This window comes from Lygodium microphyllum, chromosome 26 (assembly GCF_053477565.2).
Source record: "Lygodium microphyllum isolate KBCC chromosome 26, Lygodium_microphyllum_v1.1.10, whole genome shotgun sequence".
NCBI classification, from domain to species: domain Eukaryota; kingdom Viridiplantae; phylum Streptophyta; class Polypodiopsida; order Schizaeales; family Lygodiaceae; genus Lygodium; species Lygodium microphyllum.
Window position 1 is genome coordinate 8,313,981 of NC_141160.1, and position 12,456 is coordinate 8,326,436.

A 12,456-nucleotide genomic window follows, 5' to 3' on the forward strand; every position below is an offset into this window, starting at 1 on the left:
GATTTCTTTCTGGAAGCTTTGGTTCATCAGCCTCATCACTTGTAAACAAGATCCTAGTCTCCTTTTCCAATCAAGCGATTCTCCATGTGAAATTTCCATATTGCATGGTTGTTGTTGTCTAGCTTATCACCAGTCGGCTAACAACGAGTGATGTTGTCAGATCCTCTTGCATTTGCCATGTTTACAGTTTTAAGTATTTATTGCAATATCTAAGTTGTTTGAGCTATCAATGCCTGACTCCCTGCACACCAAAATGTATTTCCACTAACAAAGTGCTTGCATAGCATTCAAATAACACATGTACATTAACCAGCTACTCTGCATCCAGCTCAGTTCAATCAAATAACATACATCAATACTTCAGTCAAAGTCCCCAAAATTTTAGTCAAGTAGTATAGGCATGCACCTTGCTAGATAGGACAATTTTAGTACTATAGTGAACAATAGTAATATCTCTACAATAACCAAGGTATTTCAGCTCAACAACTTCTCAAAACATTTGCCATATCATCTGGGAGTCAAACCATATCCATATAGGCATCATTGATTGCATGTACATGTAGCAAAGAAGAAGAGTCTTTACACAAGTAGTAACCAACCTACAAATATGTTATACCAATAGTATGAGAGCTGAGCATTCAATGATCTAAACATCTTAGATATCACTCCATAGAGATCAATTATCATCTAAGCATCAAGGGCTTGTATTTGCATCATTGAGGCATAAGTGATCTAGGTATCTATTAAATCTTGCATAACAGTAATATGTATGCTATATACAACACATACCATCAGCGTACAAAGCTTCGATGAAGTCCAACAACACACTCCTAATGCCAGGGAAGTAGTCAAAGACTTTGGCAAGTTTTGTCAATAAGTACTCAATGCCAATGAGCCCTCGTAGGCCGTTGTATATGTCAGAGTATACTGTCAAGAAACATATGCACTCTTCTTTGGTCCATGCTAGTCTAAAGAGCTGTAATATCTGTTGCTTTGATTGATGTATTTAGTGATTATAAAAGAAGCTCCACAATGTAGCCAAGGTTGCTACCCAATATCAAGCGCAATATGGGATCGAGTTAATGATTGTGATGCTGCTCATTTAATGCATAGAAACCATGCACAATCTGCTCTAACCCATGCTAGTTTGTTGATGTGATTACTGGTCACAATAGGCACAAGCCGATGCTCCGATACATGTCAATGAATCCTCTTTGGATGCCTCAATAGGCTCTGAACACAAGAGACACATCAAATGCATACCTTTTAACTTGATGTAATGGCTATCCATGACATGAGCTGTTGCACGTCAACAACACTAATTCCAACTTTGCACTCTAGCTCTTGCAACACCGAGCTCTATAGCTCCTGCTCTGATACCATGTTGAGAGAGAGAGAGAGAGAGAGAGAGAGAGAGAGAGAGAGAGAGAGAGAGAGAGAGAGAGAGAGAGAGAGAGAGAGAGAGAGAGAGAGAGAGAGAGAGAGAGAGCCCTCACTGTCTCTCATTATTTCATATCACTCAGTGTAACATGCACTAACTTAGTCACACACAACAAATAGGAGAGATAGGTCACTAACTGACCACACTAACTAACTATGGTTGAGTCATTGACTCACTTATTATATCATACGTGATGGTAATGGATGACAACTATATAGCTAAGCTATAGATGTATCGAAGAGTCGGTACAACTTGATTCTCAACATGTCTTTCTCCATGAATTAAAAGAATGGGTATAAAGAGCCCATGTACATTGCTAAAGAAATCAATGTAGTGTCATGCTATATATAAACCCTAGTGAGTGCAAAGTTCAAGTAATAAACAAACCTCTTTATAGTATTGTTCACATGGCCTCTTCCCTCATCAACTTTCTCTAAGTCTTGCAAGAACTTATTCAAAACAAACACTAAAAGCTAACAACCTCTCCTCTCTATTTGGTGTGTCCTATTAGGGTTTCCCCCCTACACTTTAAATGCTTTCCTTAATATCTTGTCCATCCTAAACTTAATCTATATGTCTAATTTGGTCTTAAGAAAAAAAATCCCTTAATGTGGCACAAAGGTTGCTCGCTAGATGTTGATGAAATAGGATGCCAAGGCATGCATGAATGGGCCTCCACCTAAAATGTCTAGGAGAGAGAAACAAATGAATAAAGTCTATGTCATAGCTCCTAATGCCCTTGTCTAATTGGGGTTGAGGCTCATATGCATGAGATGACCATACTAGACACACGTCTCCCAACAAGAGGATCTAATGGGAGCAAATTTACATTAATAATGGCACCCATTATATGACATAATTCAACAATTCAAGCAAAAACACAGGAAAGTCCGACCCTAAATTCTTTAATGGTGTAATGTATACTTCACAAGCAACCTGTCATGCAAAGTATTCAAAACTAATCTCCCTCTCGATTATCTTCAATGGCTTGGATTGAGCAAGGCACTTACATCGTGCCTTTACCGCCAGCTCTGAACTATTAACGTGGCCTATTTACTGAGGGACACTCACGGCTTCCATGCCTCCTCGACAAAATGGAATCGAAAAGACAAGAAAAAAGACAGCCTCAAGATCGGACTTCGGAATCATATACTTGGAGGAGCGCAATGTGCATGGATCAGTCCCGCCATTAGCTTCATCATCCTCCAGCTCTCTCTCTCTCTTTCTCTCTCTCTTTCTCTCTCTCTGTGTTTTTTGGCAATGGCGTCCTTGGAGCTAGCGGTCTCTTCTTGGCAGCAAGTCTCGCTCCAGTCACCTTCTCCGTTTTCTCGTTCACCTGTTGTGCTGCCGTCTTCCTTGCCCCGTTCATTCTCCTCCCTTGTCTGTTCTCCTCGCTTCCATCGCGCCCTTAAGACGACCTCCATCGCGCACCGCTGCATCCGAGTCTGTGCATCCAACGACTCAACGTCTGCCGTTTCAAATGCACAGGTCTCTCGCTGCACCGCCCCTGTTTTCATTTGTTTTACCTTTCATTGAATTCCAGGATTGGTGATAACCTAAAATACTTACAACGGTCTCCTCTCGCGTAATGCAGGTGGTTCCTCCCGGCAGCGTGTCTGTTATTCTTCTTGCGGGAGGCAAAGGGAAGCGAATGGGGGTGAGCTACTCGTGACCCAATCTGAGTCACACGGTGTGTGTAGTTAATCGGTGCGGATTGTTGCTCTGTTCGGCTTGCTCGACTCTTTTTTTCTTTAAAAGAGGGGGTTGTGGGTTTGTTTGGGAAATTCATTGAGTTGCCCCTCAACACACCTGCCACATTGGTAAATACCCTATCAAGGGTAAGAGAAACAATCTTTGAAATACATGACTAAGTGCTGATTGCTTGATAATCTCATGTAGTAGCATTATACCTTTACCGGATAGGGTTTTGCAGGCCATCCAGGAGAGCGTTTAATAGTTTTATCAAAGCTTGAGTCTGCAAGCTGTGCTTAACATGACAAGTGAACAAATAATGAACGTGGCCTTGTATCTCATAATAAACTAGGCAGCAGCAGATCTAGTTCTCCTCGGTCTCTAGCTCAAGCTTACATACCTGACAGATGTGCTCCTTGGGTGGTATGGATCTATATTTGCTAGTCTCAAATCTCCAATTGATGTTAGTTTGTGTGCAATTGACCAATAGCTCTCTGGTCCCATGAGAGAGGTGGGTGTCCATATATCTCAGATGGACAATAAAGCCATCGCTTGTAGTATGGACAAGATTCTCTATACAGAAAGCCATCTTTGTCCCTAACTCTTGCACTAGTGTTAGTCATGTCCTCTTGGTGTGTAGTCGGGTGATGTTTACTTGATGTTATTGTTGATCTTTGATTGGCTCAAAGTAAGGGATGGTGCATTAAGGGAGTACTGAAAGGGGGGTTAGTTTGTCCATGTTGAAGCCATGTAACTCAAATTGGGTTGACATTTGTGCATATTTGTCAGTAGTCTAGTCAACTCATGAGTTTGGGCTATGCCTAGCATTACTAGGTATTTTAGGCATTTTATGGTGGGCATATTATCAATTATTCAGGCATTTATTGTTGGTTGACCAGCATTGCATTAAATGCTGGTTGACCTGCTGCCATTTATGGCATTATTTTGGCCTACATATTTTGGGGTCTCTCCTCAATCTCATTCATTCATTACCTGAGGTTTTGTTAGAGGGAGGGAGCTAGTGCCAGTGCCCATGCTGCCAATAACTCATTGTTGTGCGCAACTGTTTTGTGTTTGGGATATGGATTCAATTTCTTGAGCATTCTTCTCAACTCTCTTCTTTGTAGTGTTCCTTTGTGTTATCTCTTTTGTCTTGTGTTCAATAGTTTATTTGAGCATCTATACTCTTGTATGGTGAGCTTGCTTGCATTGATGTGGCTTGACGCGGCCTTCGTGTATTGACTCATTGCGTTGACCTGCTCTATTTGTGGTGATGTTGGTGTGGCAACGCGAAGTGATTGATTGGGATTGTGCTTTGAATGGTTGTTTGCTTTGACCTCCAGTCTCTTGGGGCCCATTGATGGCTTGAGTGGACAATTCTTCTTGGCTCTAGTGATAGTGCACATCCTCACATGCTCCTAGCTTGAAGGGGTAAGTGTTAGGGTGGAGAGGATATGTTGATGCTCTTTCATTATTGGTGGATTTGATGTGTGTTGTTAAGTTCACATCTTTTTGCGACCCAAACCTTTGACTGGTGTGTCCAGTGTTAATTTCATGTTGGGACAAGTAACATAATGTGTTCATGTGGTCTTGCATGAGGAGACTTGAAGGGCATGTTGATGCTTTAGTGGAGGAATGTTGGTGTCATGGCGAGCTATCCATGGTGCTTGTGTGATTACAAGTTTTGCTTTCAAAGAGGGATTATGGCATGTGGACTTTTTCTTCAGAGTGGTTTCTTACAGAGGCACATTTGGTAGAGTGCACATTGTTGGAGTATCCATGGTGCATCTTGGGTGTTCTTGTTCATTGCTTGTTCACTTGTGCTATGAGAGAGGGTGTTAGAAGTACTCATATCACAAGTTCATAGGTGCCCATGGGCTAATTTATGGGCACTCTTTTCATTTTGGAAATTTGACCAACTTATTTCATGGTAGGACAACTCCTTTATTTTTGTATAAAAGGAGGGAGTGTGTCCACAGTCCATTGTCAATGCATTGTTAGTCTCAGTAGATCAACTCTGTCAGATGTCAGATTAGAATATGTGTAAGTGTGCCACAAACTGATTATAAATAGCCAGGAAAAACTAGTGCTCGGCACCAGGTTGGCTGTAGTAAATGCAGTTGATTGCATAAAGTAATGATAAAAACTGTCCGATTGCAAGTTGCCACATGGCACTTGCGTAGACTGTTGACGCGGTTGTGGACGTGTCCTGTTGATGTGGCTATTGCGCTGTCCGTATTGCTGATGTGGCACTTTGCTGTCCAAGAAATGACTCTCTAGTAGAGAATGCTTGGTGTTAGGATCTTTGACCCCATCAAAGTTAGTGTACCCTTGCAAGTATAAACCATGATTATAAGTGAGTTCATAATTAAAAGTATACCTTAAGTATCTTAGCATATGAAGATAAGTAATCCAATGAGACTTTGCTATGGCCGTAGAATTAGAGTTAATGAGAAGTATGCCATCAACATATAGCAAAATATAGCTAACCCTTGCACTTGTGCTATGCACCTATAGATTTGGATCGTAGAGGATAGAATGGTATCCATGAGTTTGTATGAACTCACCCGTCTTATGGTACTAAGACCTTGGTGCTTGCTTTAGTCCATAAAAAACTTTTTGCACAAGCGAAATGCCTTATTGTTCCAATCAGCAGAAGAATAGCCGGGAGGTTGTTGCACTTAGACTTCCTCCTTGAAATAACTGTTTAGAAAGCTTTTTGATGTCCGTCTAATAGATCGCCTAACTGTGGTGAGCGGTGAGTGCAACCAATAAACAAAATAATGTCAACTGAGTGGTAGGTGCGAAGGTTTCTTCATAGTCAATGCTGTGCTTTTGCTTGAAACCTTGCACTATAAAGCGAGTCTTGTATTTGTCTAAAGTATTGTTCCTTTAGCTTGGTCCTAAAAATCTCATTTGTCCCATTGATCGAGGATGATCCACCAAGGTCTAAGTTTCATCTTGGTTGATACTATCTAGTTCCATTTCCATGGCCTAACACCATAGAGGGTCTTGTAGAACCTTTTGCCAATTGATTGGCTCAGAATGTGCATTGTAATCAGTTGTAAACAATGATGCATAGGAAGCTTAACATGTGAGCCAAGCAAATCTTTTAGGGCCATTTGGAGTGAAATTCAGTGGAAGGATCCTCGAATCGTGCATGGTCTGTTGTTATCAATAAGGTAACGGGTCTCGTGGAGGAGGCTTGAAAGCCGAAGTGCTTGTAGGAAGGTCAGGAGTGGACAATAGACTTGCAATAGAAGACACGATCTCATATGATGTGAGTGTCAAGAATGTGGGAGAGAAGGAAGGAGTCTCACTTGTAGCTTTCTTGCTTGCACAATGGGGGAATACACACAAGGGTGGAGGCTGAAAATAGTTTTTCCTCTTCTTAGTTGTAAAAGCCAAAAAGAACTCTTATACAAAGAAATAGAAGAATCCTATATATGGGTCTCAAAACCAAACTCAACTAACTAAGGTGGCATACTAACTGAGCCACGAACTAGAGTAGATAAGGATAGCTATCATGTAGCTATTATTTATGGGCAGTGTACCAACTGCATCTGCAACTAACACGTCGGTGACATAAATGCACAACGGTCACCTTGGCATATCACGAGTGGAGCTCGATATCTCAACACTCGCCCTCCAGCTCAATCCCAATTCCTGCACACCAAGCAGGTCTCTGAACTTGCGCAGCTTCTCTGCGCCCAATGCCTTCGTAAATATGTCAGCTACCTGATCCTTTGTGCTGACATAAACTAGATCAATAAGACCTAGTAAAACCCTCTCCCGCACATAGTGATAATGCACCTCAATGTGCTTTGTTCTAGCATGATAGACTGGGTTATTTGCCAAGTGTATACTGCTCATATTGTCACAATAAATGACAATTGGCCCATTTGTAGGTTGATGCATATCATAAAGTAGCTTATGCAACCAAGCTACCTCACATGCAGCCATTGCTGCACCCCTGTACTCAGCCTCTGTGCTCGATAAGGCAACTGTAGGCTGTTTCTTGCTGCTCCAAGTGACTGCAGCACTCCTAAAAGAGAATACATATCCACTGGTAGAACGTCTATCAGAAATGCTACCAGTCCGATCAGCATCAGTGTATCCATGCAACTGTATCTGAACCCCAGTCTCATAAAATGGTCCATATTGTAATGTGGACTTCACATACCTGAGTATGCGTCTAGCCGCATCCAAATGCGATTTCCTTGGAGCTTGCATAAACTGACTTACCAATCCAACAGCATAGCTCAAATCTGGCCTGGTAATAGTCATATAAATCAAGCTTCCTACTATGCGTCTGTACATAGTAGGGTCTTCCAGAAGCTCATCTGCATCTACACTCAGCTTCACATTCTGCTCCAAAGGAACTGAAATAGGCTTACAGCCTGTCATCCCATATTTGGACAGCATGTCCAATCCATACTGCCTCTGCAAGAGCTGTATCCCACTTGGTGATCTAATCACCTCAATGCCCAAGAAATAACGCAGCTCTCCCAAATCCTTCATCTCAAACTTCTGCTTTAATAGCATTTTCACATGAAGGATATCTTCATCACTGTCACCTGTCATAATCAAATCATCAACATAAATGACAAGTAGCATAATACCTTTCTCTGTTTTTCTCACATAAAGTGAGAAATCTGCCTTGGAAATCTGAAAGCCAATAGTAACAAGATACTGTCCTATCTTGTCAGACCATGCTCTAGGTGCTTGCTTCAAGCCATACAAGGCTTTCTTCAACCTGCAAACAAACTCAGGATGAACATCATGCACATAACCTGGTGGCTGCTCCATATAGACCTCTTCTTGCAAGTCACCATGCAAAAATGCATTCTTTACATCCATCTGATATAAAGACCATTCCTTTGATGCAGCCATAGCAATGACTGCTCTTACGGTTGCCATCCTTGCAATCGGACTGAATGTTTCTTCATAGTCAATGCCATATGTTTGTGCATACCCCTTGACTACTAATCTTGCCTTGTATCTGTTCACAGAACCATCTGCATTGTGCTTCACCTTATAAATCCACTTACAGCCAATTGCATTCTTACCTTTAGGCAAAGGTACCAATTCCCATGTAGCATTTGCTTCCAAGGCATCCATTTCTTCATCCATGGCTTTCTCCCATTTTTCTTTTCCCATGGCTTGCTCAAAAGAAGTGGGTTCTGGTTCCTGTATCACTTTGACCATATATGCATAGTGAATGGCTGTAAATCCATCATATTTCAGCCTATCCACAGGATACCTAGCTCTCGTAGACCTGCACAAAGTAGGTTCACTCCCAGGTGCTCTCAAAACATTCTTGGTCTTCCTTACTCCAGGTGTAACAATAGAAGGAATACCCAACTCATCATCAATGCTCTGTTCTGAGCCACTGGATTCACCATCCACATAAGAGTGACTTGCATTCACATCAAATATGGGTTGATCTACCTTCTCTTTTCCTTTTCGTGATACCTGCATACCACTATTTGCATTGCTTTCAGAAGATTCTCCTGATCTCAATCTGCCTGTCCATGGCGAAGAATGTGAACCACTGCTAGAGGACGCTCCAGGTCCACTAATATTTTGTGACTGCTGCTGAGAATTCTGTGCAACATTACCATTTTGTGCATCTACATTATCAATCACATTTACTGGTTTATACCAGCTACTCATCTTATCAAAAACAACATCTCCGCTCAATGTAAACTTACGAGTAGAAGGGTTATAGCATCTATATCCTTTTTGCTGCAGAGAGTAACCAATAAAGATGTACTTCTCAGCTTTTGGATCCAACTTGGATCTCAACTCATCTGGCACATGTATACAGGCAATGCAACAAAAAATTTTCAAATGAGAAATATCTGGTTTCCTACCAGTATACCTCTCCTCTGGAGTCATCCCATGTATTGCTGCAGTGGGAGTCTTGTTCATTATATAGACTGCTGTAGCAACTGCTTCAGCCCAATAAAAATCTGGCAAGTCTTTTTCATTGAGCATGGCACGAGATACCTCTCCAATATGCTTGTTTTTTCTTTCTGCAATTCCATTTTGCTGTGGGGTATGACTGCATGAATATTGCTGCTTTATACCATGCTCCTGCAAGAACCTTGCAAACTCATTTGAGAGGTACTCTCCCCCTCCATCTGACCTTAGGCATTTTATTTGCAGACCTGTTTCTTTTTCAACCATAGCTTTAAGAGTTTTGAAATGCTCAAAAACTTCACTTTTCTTTTTTATAAAATACACCCAAACTTTTCTGCTATAGTCATCAATAAAAGTGACAAAATAATGACAGCCTCCAAGAGATGCAGCTATAGTAGTCCACACATCAGAGTGGATTAATTCCAATGGCTTCTTACTCTCTTGAACATGTCTAGGAAATGGTTTCCTTGCCTGTTTTCCAAACTGACAGGCTTCACATACCTTATGTATTTATGCAACCTTGAATTTTGGCAATCCTGCAACAATATTTTGGGCTTGCATTGATTTAAGTCGCTGTACATTAACATGACTAATGCATTTATGCCAGATATCAATATCTGCAACTACACCAGTCCCATGTGCAAACATTGCTGCACTCAATTCAGACATGTCTGCATCCAATGTAAACATTCTGCCCTAATTCTTTCCTTTTGCTATCAAGCGACCTTTATTTTTCATATTCTCAACAAAGCATCCATGAGAATTAAATCTGACCTGCAAGCCCTGCTCAACCATTTGACCTACAGAAACCAGCTTCTTGGTGATATTCGGGACATGAAATACATCATACAGGTATTTATTTTTCCCATCCTGCATAGACAAGGGAATATTTTCAATCTGCACAATAGGATGTGCAGTATCATCACCAGTCTCCACAAATCCTAGTTTTTCCATTTTCCTTGCATCCTCCATCCATTCTGCATGACCTGTCATGTGGTTTGATGCACCTGAGTCAATATACCATACATCATTGCTTTCTTCTGCACTTGTCACAGAATTGTTCATGTACTGCACCATGAATAAATGCTCATTTTTGTCATCACCCTGTCTACTAGAAGATGCATAATTCCCTTGTTGCAGTTTTTCATTCATGATGTCATTCTGCTTTTTATAGTAGTCTTTAGCCATATGACCCATTTTACCACAGTAGTAGCATTCAACATTACTGTTTGCATTTTGACCTCTTTGCCATCCACCACGACCTCTTTGGCTCCCCCTGCCTCTAGAGTTACCACGTCCTTCTCCATAGGACTGGTTTTCTTGAGTTTGCTGCATATTCTGATTTTTACCACGGCCTCCAAAGCGGCCTTCTCTACCTCTGCCTCTACCTCTTCCAGCATTTGAGTAGAAGACAGCTTCTTTTGAAGTTCCTCCTGAAGAAGATGCACCACCATTTCTCTGCTCCTCAGAAATTAGAAGAGCAATCAACTCCTCAAAATCAGGAAATCTTTCACGAACTGAAATGGATGTCCGAAACTATGCATAATCCTTTCCTAGACCATTCAAGGTCACAAAAACTAAATCATCTTCCACTGGTGACCCAATGGAAGCAAGTGCATCTGCAATCTTCTTCACCTTCATGTGGTAGTCATTGATGCTCATATTTTCTCTTTGCACATTGTGCAACTCTTGCTTGAGCTGCATTTTCCTGGCTTGCGTATTTGTGCTATACATCTTTGACAGAGTATCCCATGCCTCCTTTGGCGTACTTGCATTCTGAATATGCATAATCATAGTCTGAAATGCTGATAGATAGCCAGTACATAACTTTCCTGGCTCTCTCATGCCATGCTTTGAATGCCTGCATTTGCTGTTGATTGGGAACATCAGGAAGAACTGGTTTTTCTTCATTTCTTGCAACAAATTCCCAATATCCTTTTCCCATAAGGAAATTCGTCATTCTAAACTTCCATGCTTGGAAGTTGTTCTTGTCAAGTTTTTTAGTGACAATCTGTGAAAGAGAATCAGACGCCATTACAGAATCCTGCAAAAAAATCTATCACTGCAAAAAACTCTGCTTCACCCTCATAAGGGCAAATCTGCAAAACTGGCGAAAGTGGTATTTGACCACACAGTCACTTCCTAGTGACGATTTTGCATAATCACGAACCAAGGATGATTCTATAACTCCTAATATCTTTGCGCACAAACATACGATGCAATTTCTACAGAAACTTTTCACCGACCTGTAGAACAGTGGTCGCACAGCATAAAACAACGCCTTTTCCTTAGTGCGTGCAGAAAACTTCCGCCTCCAAAACAGGCCTCGAAATGGCCTCAAATAAAAAAAACAAGGTTGACAAGGGCTAAAGCGCTTTCCCGCAGCATATACTGTCCTCTTGCTTCACCGCGAAGGGCGTCTCAACCTGAGACAGTGCACTCTTGCAATTTCCGACTGTGCTACCTGCAGAGATCTGCTCCCACAACAGAAAATGAAAGCAACACTACTCCTCTTACCAGAACACCGCGAGCTTGGCTTGCTTTCTTGAGCTCCTTACCACGAACAAGGCTCTGATACCATGTCAAGAATGTGGGAGAGAAGGAAGGAGTCTCACTTGTAGCTTTCTTGCTTGCACAATGGGGGAATACACACAAGGGTGGAGGCTGAAAACAAATTTTCCTCTTCTTAGTTGTAAAAGCCAAAAAGAACTCTTATACAAAGAAATAGAAGAACCCTATATACGGGTCTCAAACCAAACTCAACTAACTAAGGTGGCATACTAACTGAGCCACGAACTAGAGTAGATAAGGATAGCTATCATGTAGCTATTATTCATGGGTGGTGTACCAACCGCATGTGCAACTAACACGTCGATGACATAAATGCACAACGGTCACCCTGGCATATCACGAGTGGAGCTCGATATCTCAACAGTGAGCAGAGGTGAGGTTGCAAAGTTCGGTACAGAAGATTGCACTATGTTCCTCTCATCAAAAGATGTTATCCCTTCTAATGATCTTCTTGTTTGTTCGAGGATCAATCAAATGGTAAGAGGATCAATCAAATGGTAAGCTTTCGCTTTAGAAGAATAGCCCATAAAGATCAAGAGATCAACTTGAGGGGTGAGCTTTTCTATCTTTTTATCCAGGGTGTGCGTATAAGCACAACTACTGAAGACTTTGAAGTGAAAAACAATAGGCCAAGAGCTAAAAAATGTATCGTATGGAGTCTTTTTAGGAATTGCGGTAGTCAGTAGACATTGGTTAAGGATGCATATCGAAGTGTTAATAGCCTCAACCCAAAGGCACTTGGGGCGGTTTTTTGCGAATAGCATAGAGTGTGCCATATTCATGATTGTCCAGTTTCTACGCTCTATGACTCTATTTTAGGCAAGGGA

At 41.4% G+C, this 12,456-nt stretch overlaps 1 protein-coding gene across 1 annotated transcript in view; it reads left to right on the forward strand.

Annotated features, from left to right (window-relative positions):
- The first annotated feature begins 2,513 nt into the window (after positions 1-2,513).
- The window catches only part of ISPD (Nucleotide-diphospho-sugar transferases superfamily protein), a 37,829-nt gene continuing 27,886 nt past the window's right edge, over positions 2,514-12,456 (forward strand). Inside the window, exons 1-2 of the mRNA XM_087668139.1 lie at positions 2,514-2,929; positions 3,036-3,098. Of these exons, the coding sequence (XP_087524265.1) occupies positions 2,702-2,929; positions 3,036-3,098 (291 nt within the window). The 5' untranslated portion in view covers positions 2,514-2,701. The remainder of the gene's footprint in view (positions 2,930-3,035; positions 3,099-12,456) is intronic.